Genomic DNA, 26,184 nt, shown 5'->3' on the forward strand with positions numbered 1-26,184 from the left:
AGTGGAGTTCGAGAGCCTATGTCACAACATGCAAGTCATATGTCACATTAGAGACCATTATATATATTTAATGTGCAATCTTCTTGCATTCCATGATCATTGTGTTGCTTTGTTGTGCTCTGGGGACACTGAAAATAGTAATTGGGAAAATGGGGTCATGAACGCAAAATAAGTATGAACACCTGATGTGATGGAAATGGGGAATGGCAGGTCAAGAGCTCCATTCCACTCTGACAATTATCAAATGGGCATATGGACACTTAAGAATTGTTGCTGTCTGACATAAATGAGGGAAACCCCTAGGCCACTCTGTGCTTATGCCAAGGCTGCAGGCAGAGGAGCTCTGACTTGAAAATCACGAGCTATAATTATTTCTTTTAGGGTTGTCCACTTTCTTCTTAGCTTGCTGGATCCTGGAAGAGGAGAGAATCTGGCCCTGTAGTTATTGAATGGTTGGTGGAAATAAATTGAAGTCATTGAAATACAAGGATGATAATGAAGAATATAGAGCAAAAAGTTATATTCACTCAGAGGTGATAAAAGTTGTGTGAAAGCACTGACAATTTTTTCTTGAAATGTAATATATATGACATTCATTTGAGACTATTTTGAAACTGGAATATTACATTTTTACAAGGAATGTCTATGAAATTGTGAATTCACATTGGAAATATGCAGCATCAAATTATTCATGCTTTTGAAACAAATTGATGTTTCTCAGCAAGAAAGTTCAAAGGTTGAAAATGTCTTATTCAAAAAGAGTGTAATGGAGAGTAAAATGGACTAATTTTACCCAATAAAGTTTCTATTATTTAGCAAAAAATCCAGATAAAATTTCAGTTTATTGATGAAATTGGACTAAAATAATTCAAAATATGAAAAATCTTACTTTATACTTTTAAAAAAATCTATTTTATGCAATCCTGACAAGAGATTGCATATAATTTTCTAGATAGTCTTTGTAACAAAGGCTCAGTAGAAAAAATTACGCAAAGAATATTTGACATAACTACGCTTTGTTCAAATATCCACACCTAATAATAATATTGGCATTTTAATAGTACCTTACATCCAAACATTTCAAAATGCTTTATTGATCTGGATTAATTAAACCACTCAAATCCCTGCACAATAAAGAACATTAGAACCATTTTACATATGGCAAAATTGACAGATTATTAAAGTAATTCAATGAATCATTCTAATAGTCTATTAATCTAAAAACTTGCAAATAGAGAAGCAAGTCAAAAAGGAAAGCAATAGTTATTTCATTTATTCAGTTATAAATATTAGCCAGCAATAAAATGATTACCTTTGAAAATGCAACAATTTTCAATGAAATTGTTGCCAAGTATAAGGAGTTCATTACGAAATCCATTAGGTTCCACCAGTCATGAATGTAATCCTGTAGTCCACCATCCCACATCTGTTTAATTTCACCCCATATGAAACCTGTAAATGTAAAAGAATCAATCCTAAGCATGGTTTTCAAAAGATTTTTATACCAATCAGCCATTTAGACTTCAGGTTCACATTTCCAAAATGTATTCCCTAATCAAGCAAGCACTGGCATGTATTTGTCTAAGCATACAGCTTCATTTTCTTATGCTTTCCTTCTATTAACTTTTCATTACGTTCTAAAGGGTGTATAAAAATAATGTAATATAGTAATTGTTGTTGCATTCTGGTCTCAGCTGTGTGTTCCAATTAATCCCAATGGAAATTGCATGAAGTAACCCCCTGACTTATGCGTAGGTTGCGTTCCCAGGCAACCACATGTAAGTCCAATTTCACACAAGTCAGGGGAACTGGAAAGCTGACCAGTGCTGCTGCGTCAGTCAGTTTCCTGGTTCCCGGGACTGGCCAGGACCTGCGAACCAGGCGGCAGTCTGGCTCCACACACCCTTCCTTGTGGAAGCTGGGAAATGGATGAGAGCTTTTGCACTGGTCGGTTTCCCAGCTCCTGGGACTGGCGGGCAGCCACAAACCAGGCAGCAGCCTGGCTCCTGGCTCTCCTTGCAGGATCTGGGAAACTGACCAGCGCTGTTGTGCTGGCCAGTTTTCTAGCTCCCACACTGCTGGTCAGTTTCCTGGATCCTGCACCTGGAGGGGAGCAGGGAATGAAAGAGAGTCAGGAGCCAGGCTGCTGCCTGGTTCCTGGCTCCCTGCCACTCCTGGGAGCCAGCACTGGTCAGTTTCCTGGCTACTGGCAGCAGAGGGGAGCTGAGAGCGCTGGTCAGCTTCCTGTCTCCCACAGGCGGAGGGGAGCCAGGAGCTGCCTGATTCCCAGATCCCTGCCAATCCCAATTTCAACTCACATTAATCCAACTAAGGCTCAAGTCAAGATCACATAAACAGGGGATTTAGTGTAATTGAAGAAACTGACCATTACCTTATTTTAATAGACATGTATGGTACCATAGAGTATAGAGATTTCAGATTTGTTATTTGTTAAAGTTATCTCACAGAAAGCCTTAGTGTCTTTAGCAAAATATGTCTAACTAAAATATGAAAAACTGATGAACTGGGAACATTTTTCAGATGCACTCTCCTTGTATTGCTTTGGACACATCATGCCTGAAATATTTTAAAGCAGCCAGGAAACGTGGGGTCTGGTTTGATGTGAACTCAACTGAACAACTCCAAAGAGAGGGTGTAATCATTAAAGGCTTCCCTCAGGAGGATTTGCTGAATCAAATGCTTCCATATTAGGAGTCTCTTAAACATGGGATTTTAAATACACACTGTACATAAATATGTTCAGTCTTTTGGTGAAATATACTAGTAGAAGATTCACATTTTTCAATTTTACTTTCTTCTCTCATTAAATGAATTGGAATGTTCATTAAAAGTGCCCCACTGACAATAATGCAGACTGAAATCCTCTATTTACACTTGGGGGGAACATCCATATGTTGTTTATCACCTTTTCCTTAGTTCTCTCTTTTGGTAACATGGTCAGAGACCTACTGAGCCTTGCGCCAATAAACTCTAGAATTAAGAATTGTCTTTCAGTCATAATCAATATTTTCACCTAAGGCAGCTCTGTGGAACAGACATCAGACCCAACTTGAAGGAGGCATTGCTTTATTTGCCTTCACAGGTGCCAAACAATGTTCCCTGTAAGCTGAGTGCTTGGATGGCTGCCCTGGAGAGATTCAGGTGTCACTCAGCTGATTAGCAGAGTTCCACAGGCGCTCTCAGTGGACATCATGTATTTCTATGGTGGTGCACATATGCACATGCTTTAGCGCACTTAACAAAATTTATTCTGCTCACGGGTGGAAAAAAATTAGTGGTAACACGGGTGCCAAAGAGTGTTGTTTTTCCCTGACATCAGAAAATAAAGGCCTGATACACATTGTGCTGGTAAGAAACAAAATGTATGCAGAGTACATTATTTATCTGTACCTCAGTATGATATTTCCTAGGGGTACTATGTTGTAAGCATGGCACTACCAGCTGCTTCTAGTATAAGGAAGTCTTGTTTATTTAACAAAATATAGAGATTCAACAAAAAAGCAAGTGGAAACAAATGGCTACATATGAAACCATCAGACATTCTAGTGCCTAGACTTATCTAACAAGTACTATATTCATCTATGCTTACTGGAAGACTGAGGCACTGTGGTTGATCTTCCAGGGTTTGATTTAAGTGCATGTAGGGGAGCTGCACCAAACTGAACTATCAGAGTGCTACCATCAAACCTGGTACTCCTTGCAGTCACAAGGATTAAGGGAAGTGGATGAGAGAGTTTCTCCCATTGACTTCCAACTATAGGTACAGTGGCAAAAATTGATTTTAGATCCATTGAATGCAGGGATGCAGTTCTCCCAGCTGGAGCTGCATGTCTAAAATCAATTTTATCTCCCATTATATCCCTGTCCTCAGTCATTCTCTCTTCAAAAGACTGAGTGGTAGAGGTGCAGACCTCACCACAGTCCCTGAGTTTGGCATACTGTTGGGAAATTTGATCAGATTCGAGAAAGAGACAACTATGTAATTGAGCAAGCAAAGCAAGCAGGCCTTGGAGATTCATGGGTATAGCAATCTTTACAAATTCTTCTCAAATTCACCACAGTTTAGAATACTGCTTAAGAATGATGCAGAATGGCACTGGGATGATTAGTGAGACAAAAGTTTATGGGAGCTAAAAACAAGGAGTGGTCAGGACAGCATTGCTGCTGAAATAAAGAGAAGTTACTCACCTGTGTAGTAATGATGGTTCTTCGAGATGTGTCCCCGTGGGTGCTCCACAGTAGGTGTCGGGCTCGCCCCAGCGCCGCAGCTTGGAAAATCTTCAGCAGTCTCCGTCAGGTTGCGAATGCGCCGATGCACGTCGGCTCTTCGCGCGCTTACGGTCACGTGTGCGATCCGGTCCCCGCCAGTTCCTGATCAACCGCTCCGGACGCCCCTGAAAAACACACAAACAGAGCTCCGAAGTGGGGAGGAACGGGTGGGTACTGGAGCACCCACGGGGACACATCTCGAAGAATCATTGTTACTACACAGGTGAGTAACTTCTCTTTCTTCTTCGAGTGGTCCCCGTGGGTGCTCCACAGTAGGTGACTACCCAGCAGTAACCCCCCCCAAAAAAGGAGGTGGGTACCCGATTTATGCGCAGCTTGCACGTGAAAGGACTGCTGTCGACAGGCGTGTATCCTCATCAAGCATCCTGTGCATGGCGTAGTGCTTGGCGAAGGTGTCATAGGAAGACCACGTCGCTGCTCTGCAGATATCTCTCAGCGCGATGCCTTTGAAGAAGGCCGTTGACGCCGCCATCGCCCTAGTAGAGTGGGCTCTTGGCGGAACTGGCAGAGGAGTCTTGCAAATCTCGTAACACAGTCTTATGTAAGACACAATGTGATTTGAAATCCTCTGTGAAGATAGCGCTTCTCCTTTTGACCTGGATGCAATGGACACCAGTAGTCTGTCCGTTTTCCGGAAAGGTTTAGTTCTGTCGATGTAGAAGGCCAGTGCCCTTCTTACGTCAAGTAAGTGCAACCGTGCCTCTTCATTCGAGTTGTGAGGCTTAGGATAGAATGAGGGCAGCACTATTGGTTCGTTGATATGAAAGTCTGAAGAGACCTTCGGAACGAAGGCTGGGTGTAATCGTAAGACCACTGCTTCTTTTGAGAAGATCGTGCAGGGTGGTGTGGACATTATGGCCGTGAGCTCACTCACTCTGCGAGCTGACGTGATTGCCAGGAGGAAAGTCGTTTTAATAGTAAGTAGTCGAAGGGGGACCGTAGCCAATGGTTCAAAGGGCGGTCCCGAGAGGGTGTGTAGAACGAGGTCTAAACTCCATGACGGCGGTATTGGTTTCCGAGGGGGATACAGATTCACCAACCCCTTTAGGAAACGCAAGACAACAGGATGGGCAAATGTGGTTGATCCATCCTCCTCATGCTGAAACACTGATATAGCCGCCAGATGCACCTTTATAGAGGATAGCGAAAGTCCGTTTTGTTTGAGTTGTAGCAAATAATCCAGAATCGTAGGTATGGTGGCATCCTGGGGTATTAGTTGCCTGGAGGAACACCATTCGGAAAAATGCAACCATTTGTGCTGATAAGTCTTTCTGGTGGAAGTTCTCCGACTACATTCAAGGACTTGTTGTACTCCCTCTGAGCATGTAGTATCTAAGGCGCTTAGCCATGAATTAGCCATGCTTGTAGCCGAAGTCTCTTCGGGTGCGGGTGCAGTATTGACCCCCGAGCCTGAGTGAGAATGTCCGGTACTGTTGGTAGGGGAAATGGCCGATGTTGAGCCATGCGTAAGAGCAATGGGAACCACTGTTGCCGGTCCCAGGTTGGGACTATGAGTATCATGCGTGCTTTCTCCCTTCTGGCCTTCTCCAAGACCTTGTGTATAAGTGTCGTGGGAGGGAATGCATAAAGTAGAGGGCCCTTCCATGGGATCATGAAGGCATCCCCCAAAGACTCCTGTCCCATGCCCGCTCTGGAGCAGTATTGGGGACATTTCTTGTTTTCTCGGGTGGCGAACAAGTCGATTTGGGGAAAACCCCATCTGCGGAACACTTGGTGAAGTAGGTCTGAATGGATCTGCCACTTGTGAGTGGGCGCAAAGTGTCTGCTGAATTGGTCCGCCTTGATGTTGTGGACCCCCGGTAGGTATGAAGCCTTTATGATTATATTGTTGGCGATGCCCCAGTTCCAGAGTCGGACTGCCTCCGCACAAAGCGTACGAGACCTGGCTCCCCCCTGTCGGTTTATATAAAACATGGTGGTGGTGTTGTCGGTATTCACGCCGACTATTTTTCCACGCAGATAATTGTGAAAATGCCTGCACGCATTGAACACTGCCCTGAGCTCTAATATGTTTATGTGCAGTGTCTTCTCTGCGGGGGACCATAATCCCTGAGTGGTTTTGTTGTCCATGTGAGCCCGCCATCCCATATGGGAGGCATCTGTTGTAATGAACACAGTAATTTGCGGTTGGCGGAAGGGCACCCCTGTTAGGAGATTCTTGGGGTTTCCCCACCATGTTAGCGAGCTTCGTGCCTCTGTTGTAAGTGACACCCTCTTGTGGACGGTGTGGATTGAGGGTTTGTATACGGTTGCCAACCAATGCTGCAATCCTCGCATATGCAGCCTAGCGTTTTGCACCACAAACGTGGTGGTTGCCATATGCCCCAACAGTTGTAAGCACGTGAGAACTGGAACAGTGGGGCTGTACATTAGTAGTTGTATGAGAGATTCGATGGCACGAAAACGAGCCTCGGGTAAATACACCCTTGATGTGACTGAGTCTATCTGAGCCCCTATAAACTCTATACTTTGCGTGGGGTCTGTCTTTGACTTTGAGAAATTGATGATGAGGCCCAGTGAGGTAAATGTTTTTGTGGTGATGTGTATCATCCGTAATACCTCCACCCGGGAAGTTCCCTTTAGCAGGCAATCGTCCAGGTACGGGAAAATGAAAACTCCCTGTCTGTGTAGGTATGCTGACACCACCGCTAAGGTCTTGGTGAAGACTCTGGGTGCTGAAGAGAGTCCGAATGGGAGTACTCTGTACTGGAAATGATCTGTGCCCACAAGGAACCAGAGGAAACGCCTGTGGGCTGGATGAATTGCGATATGAAAATATGCATCCTGTAAGTCGAGGGCTGCAAACCAATCACCATGGTCTAGTGCCGTGATTATTGAAGCCATCGTAGTCATTTTGAAGCTCTGTTTGCGTAGGTACTGGTTCAGTGCGCGTAGATCCAAAATGGGTCTCCACCCTCCTGTCTTCTTTTCCGTCAGGAAATACCTGGAGTAGAACCCTTTGCCTTGAAATTGTTCCGGTACTCTCTCCACCGCCCCTATGAATAGGAGGTGGTCCACCTCCCGCCTTAATTCCGGTAGGTGAGAGGGGTCTCTGAGAAGGGGTGCGGTGGGAGGATTTGGTGGAGGTAAAGACTGGAAGGGGATCGTGTATCCCGTGTTTACAATCTCCAATACCCACTTGTCCGACGTGATGCTTTTCCATTGTGGGTAAAATGGGTTGAGTCGGTGATGGAACATGTACTGAGATTGGCACTGAGGTACGGTCTTGGCTTCACGGCCCTTGACATACCCGTCAAACTTGCTGTCTTGCACTTTGCCCTGCAGAGGCGTTGCCCTGCTGAGGCTGGTGCCTAAGGCCCTTATAATGTGTTTGTTGATGACGTCCCTGATCATGCTCCCATTGAAACTGGGTACATTGCTGCTGGTAACCATAACGGCGTTGCTGAGGATAAAATGTCTTCCTTCTGAACGGTGGGGTATATATCCCCAAAGTCCGAAGTGTCGCTCTGGAACATTTGCTCGAGTGTAGGACTGACTTGGTCGATTCAGCAAAACAATTTTATTTTGTCGAAGGGGAGGTCTGCAATTTTGACCTGTAACTCCTTTGGAATGCTGGATGTGTGAAGCCATGACTCCCTCCACATTACCACTGCAGTGGCCAAGGCACGGGCCGCTGTGTCCGCCACATCCAGTGCAATCTGCACGCCTGATCGAGAAGCCGCGTAGCCCTCTTGCACAATTGCCTTAAGAATTGGCCTTTTATCCTCTGGAAGGAAGTCCATGAGGGCAGTAAGCTTGGAATAGTTGTCGAAATTGTGATTCGACAAATGAGCGGCATAGTTGGCCATGCGGAGCAACAGAGTAGAGGAGGAGTAGGCTTTTCTACCCAGAAGATCCAGCTTCTTTATGTCCTTGTCCAATCCCCCAGATTTGTACTGGGACGATTTGGACCTGTGTTGGGACGATTCAACCACTAGCGAGTTTGGCTGCGGATGACTAAATAGAAATTCCATACCTTTCGCAGGGACGAAGTACTTTCTGTCCGCTCTTTTGTTGGTAGGAGGAGCGGATGCTGGAGTCTGCCATATATTAGTGGCTGCCTCCATGATTGCATCGTCCAGAGGAATAGCAATTTTAGAAGAAGATGGAGGCCTGAGGTTTTTAAGGAGTCTGTGGTGTTTCTCCTGCACCTCCGCCACTTGAATATCTTGGGATTGAGCTACTCATTTGAACAGTTCCTGGAACTGTTTCAGGTCATCTGGGGGAGAAATGTCTCCAGGGACCACGGCCTCGTCTGGCGAGGATGAGGAGGCATCACTATGGTATCTCTCCTCCAATTCCTCTGGATCCTGGCTGTATTGATGTGATTGCCTTTGTGGAATTTCGAGGTGGGGTTCAATGCCTTTAGACCCAGCCTGTGATTGGGGAACTCATGGTGTTCCCCCAGGTGGAAGCAGAACACTGTGGCGTTGAGGGGTGGTCGACGGGGATCCATAGTGAGACGTCGACCTCCTATGCTGATGCCCCGCATAATGATGGCGGTCATAGCAACAGGGACAGGGGCCCAGCGATGGAGACCTGGACCATGACCCAAGGATGTAAGGGTGGTGCCTGGAATGTTGAGACCTCCGAGATGATACCGACGTACGAGGAGAGCCTCTGCGAGAAGACTCGTAGGGATCTCTGCTAGATGATGGAGAAAAGCATGCAGACCCCTGGGATGGACTCCGAAGGAAAGGAGAAGGACGTCTGTGGCAGGCTGAAGGTGTTGCTGCCCGTCGAATCTCTGGTGGTGATCGTGGTGACAGAGGCAGCGCAATTACCTCAGGAGAGGGGCTGCGGTGCCTGGTCTTCGTTTTAGTCTTTACCCTCTCGGGTGGTCTTATCGGTGAACTTGGTACCGGAGCAGGTGTCATGTTGATTTCCACTGCTCCCGGTGCCGTTGTTGCTGGTGCCGTCGTCGCCGGTGCCGTCGATCCCGGTGCCGATGTCTTCGGTGCCATCGTCTTCGGTGCCGATGTCCTCAGTGCCGTCGTCTCCGGTGCCTCTGGGGAAGTCTCGATCGGTGCCGCAGTAGCCGGTGCCGGACTGACTAGTGCCCGCATGGCTCTCGGTGCCGTCTCCCCGGTAGCTGCAGGACCTTGAGTGGTTGCATGCGCCGTGGCTTTACCAGTGGAGGAAGCCAGCGTGCGCGGGCCCTTTGTTACACTTGTCCTGCTCCCAACAGTAAGGGGCAGGGATCGAGTAGGTGAGGCTCTTCTTTTCTTCTGCGCAGAGGAGGTCAACGAGGCAGCCTTCCTCTTGTGCGATCCTGAAGAACCCTCCACATGCGTTGCCTCCAATGAGGCAGGCTGAAGTGCTTTGTCAACTAGCAGCATCTTCAGCCTCATTTCTCTATCCCTTCTAGCTCTATTAGACAACTTGGAACAATGGGAGCACTTCTGGGGAACGTGCGTCTCCCCGAGGCACCGTATGCATCTGCTATGACCATCCGAAGCAGGCATGGCCTCCCAGCAAGATTCACACTTCTTAAAGCCGGGGGATGGCATTGTTAAAACTTAACTGTGACTCCTTAGGTGCTAATAGCACACTTAACAGTCTGTTAGGTGATGTTAATAACCGTTGGCCTTTGAAGGCCGACAAACAAAAGCAGCGGGCCCGCCCGGAGGCGGCTGCTGCAGTTTTAAGATCGTCTTTAGCTTTTAACAACTTTTAACAGAGTAACTAACTATAATAACTATAGAACTGCCAACTATGAACTGTTAAAAACTATTAACATGAGAAAAATAAGATTTATCTGTCTCAGGCGTTGGAGCCGGAGAGGATTCCGTCTGCAGCCGTTAGCGGTTGAGAAGGAACTGGCGGGGACCGGATCGCGCACGTGACTGTAAGCGTGTGAAGAGCTGACGCGCATCGGCGCATGCGCGACCCGACGGAGACTGCTGAAGATTTTCCGAGCTGCGGCGCCGTGGCAAGCCCGACACCTACTGTGGAGCACCCACGGGGACCACTCGAAGAAGAATTTTATGTTACAAACAGCCTAAGATCTGAGTTGACACAACCTCACAAGAGAATTACTTAATGGCATATGCTTTCAAAACATTATCTAAACAACAACATTATGTCCAGACTGATCATACACAAGTAAAAATAGTTTACCTTTATTTGTTAATTTTATGAGTTTTGGGACAGAAAGAAGTCACATCACAGAAGCTCTGTTCCAAGCAATGGCTAGGTTTCAGAAAATGATAATGATGGTGTAAATAATCTCTTTAATTCTGAAATCCAGTCTCATAACAGCATTCTTTGGGCAGGCATACTTTCAAGAGGGTGTATAAAGAGCTTGTTTTTTAAACTCTTATCTGCCACCTCTATAACCTGGACCCAGAGGATAAAGACAGAAAGCTGAAAGAGGTGGGGCATTGCAGGTGTATGCTGAGAGGATGGATACACATTAGATGAAACATTTCTCCACCCCTATGTGGACTGCAAGTCAGGAGAGGAACACTGCAAGCTGTCTGCAGTCCAAAAGAAAAAAGTAGATATAGTAGAGATGTGTTAAACAAAGCCGTGCTGCTTACCACTATAACAGGAAATTGGTGGAAGGGGATTTTCCTTGAATCCAACTTGAGAATTACAAGATTTAAAACCAGAGATGGTAAAAATGGGAAATTAAAAAAATTGACAAACAATGACATTATTGAAATCTAAATATATTTTGATTTTATGGATATTGAAATTTGTAGTTGGTTCAGTAAATATTTTGGGGGCTTTTTGGTGAAATTTTTCAATTTCTGAAAAACAAGTCCCCAATATTTCCAAACCTGAAAACTTCACAAAAATCTGTGTATTCCACCCAAATAACAAAATGGCATTTTAAAAAAAAATAATTAAAAAAAAATTCATTGAACTGAAAAAAAGTCCAAGGAAATAAACATTTCCTAAGAAAGGAATACAATCTTTGAAATGTCATTTTCACTGAAAAACAGTTTTGACAACATATTAAAATAGCTCTTAAAATTTATATTGATCTTCCTTTTAAGAGCACGACACTTGGTTATTTTTATTCATTTGTTTTTAAAACATAAAAAATATCAGTTTCAGTTTTTATCTGCCAAACACATATCAGCACTATGCCAATAAAAGTTTCCTTGCACTGTGCCAATGATACCACGCTTACACAGAAAAGATAGTTCAGCCTCTGTCCCCTTTTATTCCATAGTGTTTCTGGTGAAAGTGACAATTAATTAAAGTGCCAAATGTTACAATGTTTTGGTTTGTTTGTTTGTTTGTTTTGACATAAATATCCATCCACTAAGATTAAACAAATACCTGTCAGATTGTTAATGTTGTTGGTTACTAAGGAAATCAACCTCGTAAGCCATTCACCATAATTATTTTAAACAACACTTTCCCCTCAATTTCCCATTAAAACAATCAATCAATTAAAAAGTAATTACATATAAATTCAGAAAAATAATCAGATTGGTTAAATCCCCTTCTAGAAAGCAAACCCTGAATTATTAAATAACAAAGCTGATTCTCAAACATCTGTGGAAACTTCATGAAAATTTTATTCTGCCTCCATAACACAAACATTTGTAAAACTGCCTTCTGTTGTTTATAATGTAGTGGTTTAGATGTTGATTTCGTGGTCTTGAGAATGATATCAAAGGCATCTGTTTTTAGGTTTATTTTGATATAGACTCCTAAGTCACTTGGGGCCATATTTTAAAATGTATTTAGGTGCCTGAAAATACATATAGATTTCTAGTGGGATTCTCAAAAATGGCTAAGCACCTTAATTAAGTGCCTCAGTTCTTTTGAAAATGCCGCAAGGCATCTATCTGTTTTTGAGATACCTGGATATCTTTAAAAAACTGGTCCTAGCTGTTCTGGAAACTATTCATTGGCCAGCCTCTTGCAAAGGCCCTCCATGTGCCTTGCATATAGTGGTTATTAACCTACTTAGAAGTTGCAGGATATATAACATGCCAGAAATAACAAAAACAAAACAAAACCAACAATCACCCAACCAGTATCCGAATAAGTTTCTTCAGATTCACAATGAAAACAACTTGTGCCATGGAGGTTACAGAGCCTTACGTTAAACATCCCCGTGGATTCTAATTGAATAAACCTATTGAACAGACAGTAATCGCTTCATTCCTTTTCATTCCTTGACAACTTCGGCACTTTCCTTTTGATTTACTGTCTGATTTTCATTTTACGTAGTTCAGTAGTTTATAATCCAGGGACGAGAAGATATCTTGAATAGCCAGCTGTGCCAGCCTCTTGCTGGTAATGAAGTGTGTAAGTTCTTCCTGTTCCCTTATGCCATGGTGAATAAATCATTATCATTTGCCAACATTTTCAAATCTTCCATAAAGTTCAGCTCCTTAATTTATGTGTAGATACCTAATTAGACTCTGGGAGATTATGGACCTACTACAGGTAAAAGGCAATGATGGGTTAATCCTGCAAAGTACTGTGTACCATTAATTCCCACAGACTTCAATAGCAGTCAGGGTCCTCAGCATTTTATGGGATCAAGCTGTGAGTTAACCAGATGTTGAATATAACCACAATTAATGACTATTTAAATCATCCATCCACCTGGTCATCTAACTGAATCCAAGTGGAACTGAAACAGGCATGAAAATATATTTCCCTGCTATATAGGATGAATTGTGTTGTATGCAAAAGTCTTGCCCCAGTAGGGAAAACAGCAAACAGCATTAGAAATTGTTTTGATTAGACTTCAGAAACTGAGACACAGGCTAGACTTTAATAAAAAAAAAAGCATTTTTTTTCAGAACTCAATATTATGGAGGTAGAATTGGAAATTCATTTTACATGTATGAATGCCTTCAGTGTCAGAAATAGAGAAAGACTGGAATTAATGTAAAAATACAGTAACAATTGCAATATTTTTGCAGTGCTGCTGTTGACCCCATGCTCAACAAACAGAAGAAATGCTAACCCAAATTATTGTTTCTGTGTGCTTAGATACGCTCTGTATAGGAGTCTGTAGATAGCAACTGAAAAAAAAATTTATGTGGGCTGTGTCCACACTACAACGGTCCTTTAAAAGAAGTTCTTTTGGAAGATCTTTTCTGAGAAAACTTCTTTTGAAAGATTGCAAGCATGCAGACAAAAGTAGATCGAAAAATTGATCTGCTCTTTTGATAGAGAGTGGCCGCACCGTGGCTGCTCTTTCAGAAGCAGGTAGGAAACACCACAGATAGAAAAATCCTGTGCCATGCAGGACTTTTCTTTCGTAAAATGGACCCCCGAGGCATTTACACACTTTTCTTCTGAAAGAATCTTTCACAAAAAGGCACACTTCCTCATCTGGGAGTGGAAGAGAGCCACCGGAAAAACTGCCATCTTCTTTCAATTTAATATAGAAAAAACACGTTTTGTGTTTAGGTGCTCCACAGGTTTTTTTTGAAAGAGACACAGCTTTTTCGAAAAAAGTCACTAGCATAGACATAACCTTCCTGATTTACTGCTCATGCAACTCTGCTGAACTCAGAAACGGAGCACTTTAAAGACTAACCATTTCAGTCTGTGCACTGTTGCAGAAGCATTGTGTATAGAAATCTAGACTGTCACTACGACTGTCATGGGGAGTCCACATAGACTTCTTCTTTTGGCGTTGGTAGGGAGGATCTAGTGAGTCATACTGATGCTCATTGGTGTGTTGGAAGTATTCCCTTAGACAGAGATGATAAAAAAAGGCCTCGAGGTCACCACAAAATTGTATTAGGTTCATGGAAGCAGTGGGGCAAAAAGAAAGACCTTGGGATAAGGGAGACTCTTCAGCTTGGTTGAGTTTGTAGCTTGAAAGGTTAACAATATTATCCGGTGTGTTGTAGTTGTAATGGTAGTATCCTGAGGTTGAAGTAATTCAAATAGTTTATTGTCTTTTCTTTTTTGTAGGGAGTGGAAGTGTGCATTATAGGTTTCTTGTCTAGGGTAGGTAAAGTCCTGTTCTGTGGGGTCTTGCGTGGATGCTTGATTATTGATAAGAGTTTCAAGTTCAGAGAGGTAATTCTTGATCCTCTCCTGCTTGCTGTACAAGATACTGATCAAGTGGTTCCTCAGTTTCTTAGAGAGCATGTGCCATAGTTCCTCACTATAATCAGTGTAGTATGTTGATGGTAACGGGTTTTTAACTGTCAGTTCCTTGGTACGATGTCCATCTTTTTGCATTTGGAGACAAAGATGATGTCTGTCTGGATCTGGGAGAGTTTTTTCATATAGTTGATGCATCTCCATTCCAAATGGCTAAATGTAGTGCCTTGCATGTTGAACAGTAAAAGAGAGATAGCCATGTTAGTCTTTAAAGTGATACATTTCTGCTTTTTTATTTTGTTGGAGTACAGACTAACATGGCTACCTCTCTGTTACTGTTCTGTCAAATTCAGTCAATATGAGGTGTAAATCTTGCAGAATTTGTTTTATAATCTTTTAAGATTTCACTCGTGTTGATGGTGTCTCTCTTACGCCAGAAGTTATTATGTTTATTTAATTTACCAATTATTTGTTTGCTTTCACCAGACTCTCCAAGGAATGAAAGGGGTAAGCTTGGGCTGGATTGTATTTTATATTATCTAAAATATTCTTAATTTTATGCATGTTAACATGTCTCCCAGCATTTCATTTCAGTAATTCTACTCTAATTAATTTGTACATTTCTTGTAACTCTAATTAGTAATCTTCTTATACATGTCTAGTTCTGATTTGTTACTCTAACTGCTTGTTACTTTAATTTATACACTTCTTGTTACTCTAATTAGCAATTACCATGGCACAGTGCTGGTACTGCAATTTATTAGAGATATTCATACAGAATATTTATAAATTAAGAGTAGGGTTTTCAAAAGAACCTAAGGCTCAGATACATAAGGGATCAATGGCAGTTAGATGCCTAAATACCTGGGAGGATCTGGGACAAGTGATTTGGGAGCACAAACCCTATTTTCAATTAAACTTGTGCTCACAAGTCAGTAGGGCACTTCTGAAAATCTGTAGGTACTTAATTTCATAGTTAAACTGAATATATAGTCATATTTGAATTTTAAATTGTCCTATTTTTTCCAAATCTTTTGTTCATGAATCCATCGTTCCATAGTAGTGACAGAATTAGTCACCATTATGAACTACATTAACCTTCTCAGTAGTAACTCCCTGAGTACTCGAACAAATCATTTGTATAGTTCTCCAAGTTGTACATTTTGTAACTCAAAAAGACAAAAAGATGGCACTTGCTTGCTTAAAAATATGATCAGGCTCCAGGGATTATGTACTGTCTTTCCAAATAATGACTGCATCAATAAAGTGTTCTGGTTACTGCAACAGCAGACTGAGCTAAATGCTTGCCTGGATGCTATAGCCTTTTATATTATTTTGTAAATAGAGTGTTTATAAGTCTAAGCCACTTCCATTGGGAGGCAAGTCAGTTATAAATAATAAAAGGGTATGTAAAACTTGAGGCTAAAAGGTCATTGTTCATGAAAGCAACTGCCTGTATTTTCTGTGCTTTCTATTCATCTGTTACATTTTGTATCAGATACTACAGTTATGAGCTTCATAGAAAAGCCCATGAAGAAATTAATGATTCTTCCTTCAGAGCAGGGTTTGAATGGTATGCAGTAAAAAAAAAAAAAAAAAAAAAAAAAAGGCCTAGGGCCAAGCATTGAACAATGAAGAGATAAAAAAATATCGAATACCTGCTCATTCAGTGAGCATCATCCATTTGCTCCCTACAAAATATGGGAGACATAAAATGTTCAAATTTTTATCATGGGCAAAACAAAGGGAGTTTTTCGAGCCTTATTCTGGAAATGGCGCAACCATTTCAGCTAACACCCAGCATCGAAAATTGTAGCCCACACAGTTATATTTTGGAAAAGTTATAAGCAAATGAAAGCAGGATCTTGTAATGGAAAATGCTGGGCAACCTTAATATGGAGAAGAAAAGTAATGAATTAAACAATTTGAAAAAGCAGGCTTATGTTGCCATTCATTTTAGAGCCCTAGGTTACAGTAGTTTCAAAGGTCCCATAATTTATGCATAACTTACTCAAACATTCGCTCACAGATATCATACGTATTCATTGTATCTTCTTCTTGGGCAGAGATCTGTTGCATCATGCATGTGTTTATTTTCCTCCACCATGCTTCCTTTGTCTCCACCTGGCTGTGTGGTATTTCATCTGGGTGGTCACATCACCCTTTATCTCTGTTCCCTCTCACAACCAATACCTGCTGATCGATATTTTATGTGATGTTGTCCTGGCCTGTTACTGGTAATGTCACATCTGAAACAATTTTCACTAGACTTTTGCATATCAGTTTGGAGTGATGATAGATATAAGCAGACTAAGCAACATCCATAAGCAACTCAGGGGAGGGGGCAGTTTAGTATTATCCCCAAAATACCATTCATCTTATTTAACATAAACATAATAGTATATGTTATGTTGGTATATTTTTGTTTGTATAAATAATTCATTTATTATTTTTCAGGGGTTGATAAGAAGAAGTCCAAAGTTGCTCTCACTTATGGCCCCCTGGTGGGTCAGCACTGTCTCTCAATTCAGATACATTTTGCTCTCAATGCTGAACAAGACTATGCTATCACACACATCCTATCTAGAAGCTCTTCATCTGTGAAGGTATGTGTCTTGCACAATTTACAAGTCTCTTCCTTTCCTATACGTTCTTACTCTCTAATAGGCTACATGAAAAAATCTGACCGAAAGAACAAAGCATGGAAACACATCATTTAAAAAAAGCCACTAACTCCCAGTTCTTTTTACATTCAATACTATCCAGAGGCTTATTAAGCTGAACATGCTGTAGAAATACCCACAAATTAGCCAGAAAAACCCATACTGAAATATTAAAAGTGTCATGGAAACATAAACATTAACAAAGGAAAAACCAAGGAATTTTCTATGCCCATTCATTAACTTGACATTGATTCAACCTGGACAAATCTATGATCTGAATAATATAATAATAATCATACAAGAAACCATGTTTTTTCTTAAGAATTTTTCTTGCATTGAAGTTCCTCATCTTTTTTGTGAGGAACGTTTCCCCATCATCTTTCTTCTTGCTTTGTAAGTGAACTCTATCAGTGCAGTAATTTTTTGTCAGAGAAGCCTCTTCTCTTTAGCTATGGCTACACTAGAGGGTTTTGTCGACAAAACTTGGGGAATGTCCAGTTTCCCAAGGTGTTCTGTCAACAGTAATTCTACAGAATGTGGCACTTTTGTCGATAGCATTCTGCCGTTCCCCCGTGAGGCAGAATGCCTCTCACAGAAGAGATTTGTTGGCAAAAAGCCAGTCTGGGCATTCCAGGGGGCCTTCTGTCAGCAGAAGGTTTCTGGGACACCAGGCAGACCTGTCTGCTGTACTTCTGGTTAGCTGTCTGTCGACAGAGCAGATCGCTTTTTCGATCTGCTTTGCAGTCTGGCTGCAATCTGTTGACAGAAGTTTTGATGGAAGATATATTCTGACAAAATCTTCTGTCAACAGATCATTCTAGTGTAGTCTTTGTCCTCTATGGTCCAAAAAAAAGAAGACCACCTGAAGAATAGTACATGCATGCATGCTATATCCTCACAAAACAGACTGGTAAAAACACCATGGAGTTCATAACAACACAGCTATTGAATATCAATTTGATTAGAATATTCTGTGCTAAGGGCAAGGCTGGAGGAGGAAGCACAAAGGTGGCTTAAGTCAAATTTTTTAAATTTACTCTTAACTTAGCTGGAGATCTGACATAAATTAGAGCAGCATCAGGGCTTCTCTAACTCAAAACTTTGACGGCAATGTCTTCCTATGAGTCCTCTGTCAGTGGAGAATAGTGTGACCACAGCTGTGCTCCAGTTGTGTTTCAGGGTCTGTGATTTGGGGTGCTGTAGTACAGTTTTGACAGCTCTGTGCTTGTTAGGGAAACTCTTTACACCACAGACATTTGGGGATTGGGCTGCTTCCACCTGGTTTCACGCCTTTTACATTGCTGACATAGTTCAGAAGTCTATAATGTGATCATACAGAATATTGTGATGGCATGAATAAGTTTTGGAAAAGTTTTCTGGCCTGTGTTAAAGAAGGTCAGACTAGACTAACAATGGTTTCTTCTGACTATGGAACCTATAAATGTAGTGATAAAAAAGACTTGTATCTTACAATGACTCGCTTGTATTGTTTATTGCTCTTGCTCTTTCCAACTTACTCTTGCTCTTTCCCTCACTTATTGTAACGTCTTCAGGGCAGGGATCATGTCTTTTATTTTTCATGTGAAAGCAAACAGCAAACATTAGAATGCCCAATTAATAACTAATACTAATACGGTTTCCCTGGCAGTGAAGGCTTCCTCCCTATCATATATTTATTTAGTCATGTTTAGAAACAAATTCCACCACTTCAGTGGAAAGACGGTTCTGCAAGCTAATAGAGCTCACTCTCATCAAGTATATCCAGATATTTAGCCAAAATGTTTTTTTTGTTCCCTTATTCCTGCCTATGATGACTTTTATTGCTGCAGAGATAATCACCATGTATTGTAATATAAATTGCCTAATAATGTCACTTAGTGTAAAACAAAACACAAATGAAGAAACTTTCTTAAGTGATTTTTTTTTATAAAACTGACTCTCTTTGAATAGCACACATCATAAAGGTACCTCAATTTCCCCTTCTAAGGACTCTTAAAATGAGATAATTATACATACTAGTCTCATATTAGTAGGAAAATGGCAATTAATGTTTGATCTTCAGAGAACTTAGGTCATTATAGACAATTGTAATGCTTCCTAAGTACTAGATGACAGAGCCATGTATATTATGAGATCCATATTAAGGACACACACTTGTCTGTACTCACAATAACAGAAGTAACAATTAAAATGTAAATTATATTCAGAACTGACCTAACAAGGAGAAAGAAACATGAGTCTATTGTTTAAAAACAGTGATAGCCTTGAGATGTGTTATAGCTGTTCCAGGATAATCTTTGCTGTTGGAAAGGAGATTTGGGTTACATCCCCAATTTTAAAATTAGACTTTTGCCCTAGAACTGCATCAATTGAGTATGCTTCAGAGTGCACCTGCATCCAGTAAGCAGAAATGCATCCACAATAATAAAAGGGTGACACATTTTTCACTTTTAATAGTATATTGAAAAATGAACAGAGTATTGAAACCAGCTGCAAGAATAATTTGGAAATTGTGACTTATACTAAAGGACTAAAAGAGATCAAATTTATGTAGCTCATCAAAAAGAAGGTGATTTGATCACAATCTATAATTGCTTACGTAGGGACAAGGTATGTGATAGATGAGATCTCATTAATATAGCTGACAACTATGTTATTACGAGAGCCAATGGCTGGAAGTTGAACCTAGCAAAATTCAAAATGGAAGTAACATGAAATATTAAGGAGAGGTTATTAACCATTGAAACAGATCACCAAGAGATGCAGTAAATGCTCCTTCATTCGTACGTTTATGTCAAAAATGGACTATTTTCCGCTGAAATATATTCTTCAGTTCAACAGCAAGTTGTTGGGCCAAATGCAGGAATCACGGGATATAGCCTTTGTTATACAAGAGATCAGACTAAATGGCCATAAAGACTAAATGGCTCCTTAAATCTCTGAATCCATCTCTATTAACCCATTGGTCCCACTATCTAAGTACCTGATGATACAACTCTAATCCACACAGGTGAAAGGTTACTTATGAAAATAATCCTATTGCTTTTATTTGTATTACTTGTGGAGTAAGTTACCAATCTGATTAGTTTCTGTGACAAGGTAACAAGCTCTGTGGACATGGGGAAGTCAGTGGATGTGATATACCTTGACTTCAGCAAAGATTTTGATGCGGTCTCCCACAACATTCTTGTCCATAACTTAAGCAAATATGGATTGGATCCCTGGACTATAAGATGGATAGAAACCTGGCTTGATGGTCGGGCCCAAAGGGTAGTGGTCAGTGGCTCAATATCTGGATGGCTGTTGGTATCAAGCAGAGTGCCACAAGGCTCAGTTCTGGGGCCGGTGTTATTCAACATTTTTATTAATGACCTGGATGAGGGACTGGTTTGCATCCTCAGCAAGTTTGTGGATGACACAAAACTAGTGGGAGAGCTAGATACGTTGGAAGGTAGAGAGAGAATCCAGAGTGACCTGGATAAATTGGAGGACTGGGCCAAAAGGAATCTGATGTGGTTCAACAAGGAGAAGTGCAGTGTCCTGCACCTGAGGCAGAAGAATCCCAAGCATTGTTATAGGCTGGGGACCGACTGGCTCAGCAGCAGTACGATGGAAAGGGACCTAGGGGTTATGGTGGATGAAAGGCTGAAGATGAGTAAACTGTGTGCCCTTGCAGCCAAGAAGGCTAACAGCATACTAGGGTGCATTAGGAGGAGCATTTTGAGCAGATCGTGAGAAGTAGTTATTCCCCTTTATTCGGCACTGATGAGGTCACATCTTGAATATTGTGTCTAGTTTTGGGCCCCCCAGTACAAAAAGGATGTGGACCTGCTGAAGCAGGTTCAGTGGAGGGCAACAAAAATGATTAAGGGGCTGGAGCACAAGACCTGTGAGGATAGGCTGAGGGATTTGGGCTTGTTTAGTTTACAGAAGAGAAGACTTAGGGGTGATTTAATAGCAGCCTTCAACTTACTGAAGGGGAGCTCTAAAGAGGAGGGTTAGAAATTGTTCTCAGCAGTGTCAGATGGCAGAACAAGGAGTAATGGTCTAAAGTTGAAGAGGGAGAGGTGTAGGTTCAATATTAGGAAAAACTAGTTCACCAGTAGGGTGGTGAAGCATTGGAATGCATTGCCTAGAGAGGTGATAGATTCTCCATCCCTCGAGGTTTTTAAGTCCTGGCTTGACAAGGTCCTGGCTGGGATGACTTAGTGGGGGCTGATCCTGCTTGAAGCAGGGGGCTGGACTAGATGACCTCCTGAGGTCCATTCCAGCCCTATAATTCTGTGAGTCTGTAAGTGACTATTCAGTGTAAGCAATGGTGGCCCATTCTGGACATAGAAGGTAACTGAGAAGCTTTACTGCTGCTTTGTAGAACGGAGAGTGATTCAAGATTAATGGATCACTCACAGAAGAGCCTAGAGATTGTGGGTTACTTAGTGAGTATCCACCAAATCAGTTCTTGAAACTGAAGAATCAAGGATTGTTCTGTCCCCACATCCTTTTCCTTGGTGGGCTTAATATCTTCAGCCCTAACTAGTCTTTGTTTCCTGAATGGTAACTCCATTTCTGAGCTGCCAGATGGTTCTGGGGTTAAAAGGGCAGGGCCTCTGCCATTGACTTGCTGCATATCCTCCAGGGAGTCACTTCCCTCTGTACCTATGTTTCTCTTTTTGTAAATCTGGGATAATGATATTGACCATTTAAAACCATGGTAGAGTGATATAACAACCACCTATTGATGACAATAATAAAGATTATAGCCCAGTCCAGAACTCTAGGGAGAAGGGGTAATTTGCCCTCTTGGCTTTGTGATATTGGAACACTACCGACTGGAGAGCTAGGCCAGAGGTCAGCAGCTGCAGGGTCACTGAGGAAGGCTCCATGCTCAAGACAGGGGTTTCTGTCTGTAGAGATGGAATATGCCAGAGAGCAGAGCAACATGATTGGTACTTGGTCCCCGGGGTCCATTTGTTTCTCGTTAATATAAAAACTGTAATAATTAATTAGAAAGGATTTTTTGAAGAATGGGAATTCCAAACCCTGCATTAGTTTGGCTTGTCAGTATGGTTTGTAACTCTAATGAGTCTATCAATTTGATTAATTTCTGATAAAAAAAATCGCTGTTTTGGCTTCCTTTTGGTTTAAAAGCAAGAGTTATCAAACAAAGAACAATAAAACTTGGAGCTCTGCTGGGGCATTGAGGTATTGCCCAGAGCTGGGGACTGAGTGAAGCTTTGTTATCACAGGGCAAACTCCAGAAGGCAACATACTTCACAAAGCACAATGCCTCGTAGAGCACATTGGCATGCAGGAGTCTGTGCATGTTTTTCTCTTCCTTAGGTGGGGAATGTAGAAGTGTCGTCCTACCCTCTCAGTGTTCCCTTTGGGATAGTTTGTACTGATAGGGGTCAAAGAAGAAACAGTCCCTTTGTCATTCTCCTCCACGAGTGTGTCAGGCACTATCTAGCAGCATTCTGAGGACTTGTCTACACGGGCCCACACTTCAGACCTCATGGATGTGCACTGCAGTGTGCACAGTAACTATCCTGTGTGGATGCTGCAGCTGCAAATGAAAAGTGTCATGTTTGCACCCATTCTTTCCTCACAGTGGAGTAACAGTGCGTCATGACAGCACGTGCTGCAGTTCACACTCCCATAGACTGAACTGAAGTGCCATGTAGACTTATTCTAAATATCACGATCAACATTAATCGGAGCCTTTTCAACATGGGCAAAAAGTATAAAATGCATCACCATTTTCCTTTGAAAAGGGAGCAGGTGAGGAGGCTAGGAAGGGTTGGGGGAGGGGGACAGAGGTTCATAGAAAACTATGAGGATGGAAAGAATATCATGGTCCTACCATGAGGAAGGGCCTGTGTCTAGCCTCAGTGACACTGGACAGTTGAACCAGTTTAACTAAAGCTGTAATTTTAGACCAACGTAATGAACAGGTGTGAATCTGAGCGGACATTCCTACTTTGGTTTAACCCAGGCTTGTTGTAGTTTAGCCTGATTTGATTAGGCATCCACTTAAACTGAACCAAAATAAAACAGCAACTAGGGTCCATCCTGGTAGACATAATCTGGCTGGTGAGGAGAGGTTAAGGCAAGAATGAAGATAGGAGGGAACTGGAACTGCAGCTCATTAGCATCATTTTTGCTGCATCTACATTAGCCACTGCAGCCAGGCCCACCAACAGGGTGGCAAAGGCAATGCAGCCAGGCCCAACAACAGGACATTTCCAAATGGCCTGGAATTCTGTCTGCCACTGCTGCTGCCTTGGGAGTGGCAGCGGCCAGAGCTCTGGGCCCCTGTGAGGAGAGGCCCAGTGCCCTTGTCTGGGCAGAACTAAGAGCTAACTGCCCTGGCCTTCACCTCTTTCTCCCTTAGTCCTGCCTCTTCTGGAAGTGCAGAACTGGGCCCACCTCCCTCCTTTCCCCAAGGCCTGTGGCAGCTGTTGGCCCTGCTGACTGCAGTCTCGCAGGCAGACACAGAGATTAATAATCAGGTGACCCAACAAAATGTTTTGTTCTGAGTGAACCCAGGCAGAAAGGTTTCCTTTTGGTTTTCCCAACAGAAAATTCAGCAGAAATCCTTCCACCCTCCTACCGTCAGAACTTTTGACTTTAGCAAAGCCCTATCTTATGATGGCAACATGTTTTGTCCAAAATTTAACTAGCTCTATTGAGCAATTTTTCAGAAAAAAACATGTTTGAAAAAGATTTCTTTTTTCTGAAAAAGCCTTTTGTTGCCTGTAATTTGTGAGATGTGGCTGTGACCTTTCACAATACCTAAAATTAGTAACAACACACTCTGAGATTACAAATTTTGTAAGAACTACAACTTGTCTTGTCCTCCATCATGCAACATCCTTACAGCCAAAAATTATTATTAAATAAAATGTTAAGAGGACTCAAAATGCAGAGATAAATGAAGTAAATTATTATTTGTTATTCTTTTAAAAAACTGAAAGAATTGTCAGTTACAAATTAGTATTTTATAAAAATCAGAATAGCATCTCCACTATAGAGGATAGAAGTCATAAAGGTTATTGATCCTCATGCTATAGGATATATATTAATCCTCAGCTGAGGTAGAAAAAAATTCCCCCAAATCATAACCCAGGCTTTACCATGGTATAGAATTCTAACTGGCTAGCAGCTTGCTGACTTTTTTAAACCTTCCTTGGAATTCTCTGCTACAATCCCCAAACTCAAGATTAGACGGTCTACTGATCTATTCTAGTATGGAAATCCCCATGATTCACTACTCCAATATGTATTCCTCCTTCAATAAGCTTCACAAAATATGTCTGGATTTAATATTTTCCACTATATTTTCTTTAGTAATACATTTACCCAGGACCCACGGTAATATCATCCACTCGACGATGGTTGGCGGTGGCCCCTGCATGTTCAAGTCCGATCTGTCGATGTGCTGAGAGGCAAGGAGCAGAAGAAACAGGAATGTCAGGTAGGATGCGGTATGGCAGATAAATTTGATGAATGGCTTTCTGATGAACAGCCCTAAGGGGCTTTTGGGAGCGATCAGGTAGCAGACAGAGAAGACTGGGAAAAGGAGTCCTATCACAGCACATGTCACCATCTTCACTGCCCAGTGTCGCCTCCTCCAGCCTGGGAACTCATCATACCAGCGGGATGCAAGCAGCTGTTGACAGTTAGGCTGGGCAACAAACTAAAGGAAAAGAAAGAAAGAAAGAAAGAAAGAAAGAAAGGACAAAGTCAATTTCATGTTACTGTTTCCAATTCAGCTCCTAAACCAGCCAGTCTGAGGACCATATTGCTATTGGCTTTTGGGTGGGCCTGCAGAGGAAGGCTCTTGAAAAACCACTGTGCTTTGAAGAAGCCAATGCAAGGGCCACTCGTAATAGCAGGCTGTGTGAGCAAGGACTAATAAGCTCCTCCTTCCTCCACTATGCCCATCGTTGTATGCCAGTCATTGGAAAGAGTGGGTGGGGGGACAGAAGGAGAATGGGTCCAGCCCCACTGTGGCACTCCAGGCTTCTCTATCTCATCCTTTAGGATGGTGTTGAGTGTTTGCCTCTATACAAGCCAGGGACTTTGGGGAGAGAGTGTCTACCAAAGAATACTCATTCATCCCTGAGAAGTGGAACAGCACATATGTTCACCTTTAAAATTCACTTTTCCAAAGCATTTGCATTAGTAAATCTCAACTTCTCAAATGTTAATGGAAATCAGACAGAAAAAGGTTGTGAACATGGAGGTATCAACTTTTGTTTTCAATTCAAGTGCATCGTTACAAAAAAAGTTTCCATTATTCACAGAGCTCTTGAAGTTCATCAGATAAAAGTTACTGTGCAAATGCAAACGTTATTATGGTTGCAGGACTATAATTTAACTTCTTCAGAAAATAAAACTGAATTTGATAATCCAAAATATTTTCCTTCTCCAACTCTCTGACAATTTTCTAATCTAGGTCTATCTATTGGAACACAGAGCAAAGCTAATACTGGATCTTCCTTCCATAACAGAACATTCCATCCTTAATATTCCCTGCCTCTCATAGCAAACCTCTCTCATATTTATTTTCATTCTTTACAGTATGTTGACAGTAAGATGACAATGTGTTGTATACTACCCTAGCCCCTCTTTTTATAGTTGCATTGTGATCTTTTTCTTACCAGTAACTTTCAAAGAAGTACATCCTTCCTATAACTGGGGGCCCAGAACGGATACAGTACTCCAGATGCGGCCTCACCAAAGCCGAATGAAGAGGAATAATCGCTTCTCTGTATCTACTGGCAACACTCCTCTTGATGCAACCTAATATGCCATTAGCTTTTTTGGCTACAATGGCACACTGTTGACTCATGATGAAATTGCATCTCATGAAGGAAAGCTTACACGGATTATTTTTACCAACTCTGCTAGCCATCTTTAAATATTTGACCTAGTGTCGCTGACAGCATTGATTAATATATGTTAATCCTCATATGGTTCGTTACCATCTGTGTCTCCATAAGGATACAACATTGACTGTGCCTGAATCTAACAAGTTTCATTTTCAGCAATGCCAGATATTGTCCATTACCTGGTAGTAATTTAGATACCAGATCTTTGATAATCTCTCGTGTTACTCTAAAATTCCTTAATGAATGCTTTCCAA

General features: G+C 41.9%; 1 protein-coding gene across 1 annotated transcript in view; it reads right to left on the reverse strand.

Annotated features, from left to right (window-relative positions):
- Positions 1–26,184, reverse strand: part of TRPC4 (transient receptor potential cation channel subfamily C member 4) — a 252,005-nt gene that overhangs the window by 47,556 nt on the left and 178,265 nt on the right. The window contains exons 4-5 of the mRNA XM_074982502.1: positions 24,396–24,732; positions 1,313–1,452 (exon numbers count right to left, since the gene is read on the reverse strand). Coding sequence (XP_074838603.1) covers positions 1,313–1,452; positions 24,396–24,732 — 477 coding nt within the window. The remainder of the gene's footprint in view (positions 1–1,312; positions 1,453–24,395; positions 24,733–26,184) is intronic.

Source organism: Carettochelys insculpta, chromosome 1 (genome assembly GCF_033958435.1).
Source record: "Carettochelys insculpta isolate YL-2023 chromosome 1, ASM3395843v1, whole genome shotgun sequence".
Classification (NCBI taxonomy): domain Eukaryota; kingdom Metazoa; phylum Chordata; order Testudines; family Carettochelyidae; genus Carettochelys; species Carettochelys insculpta.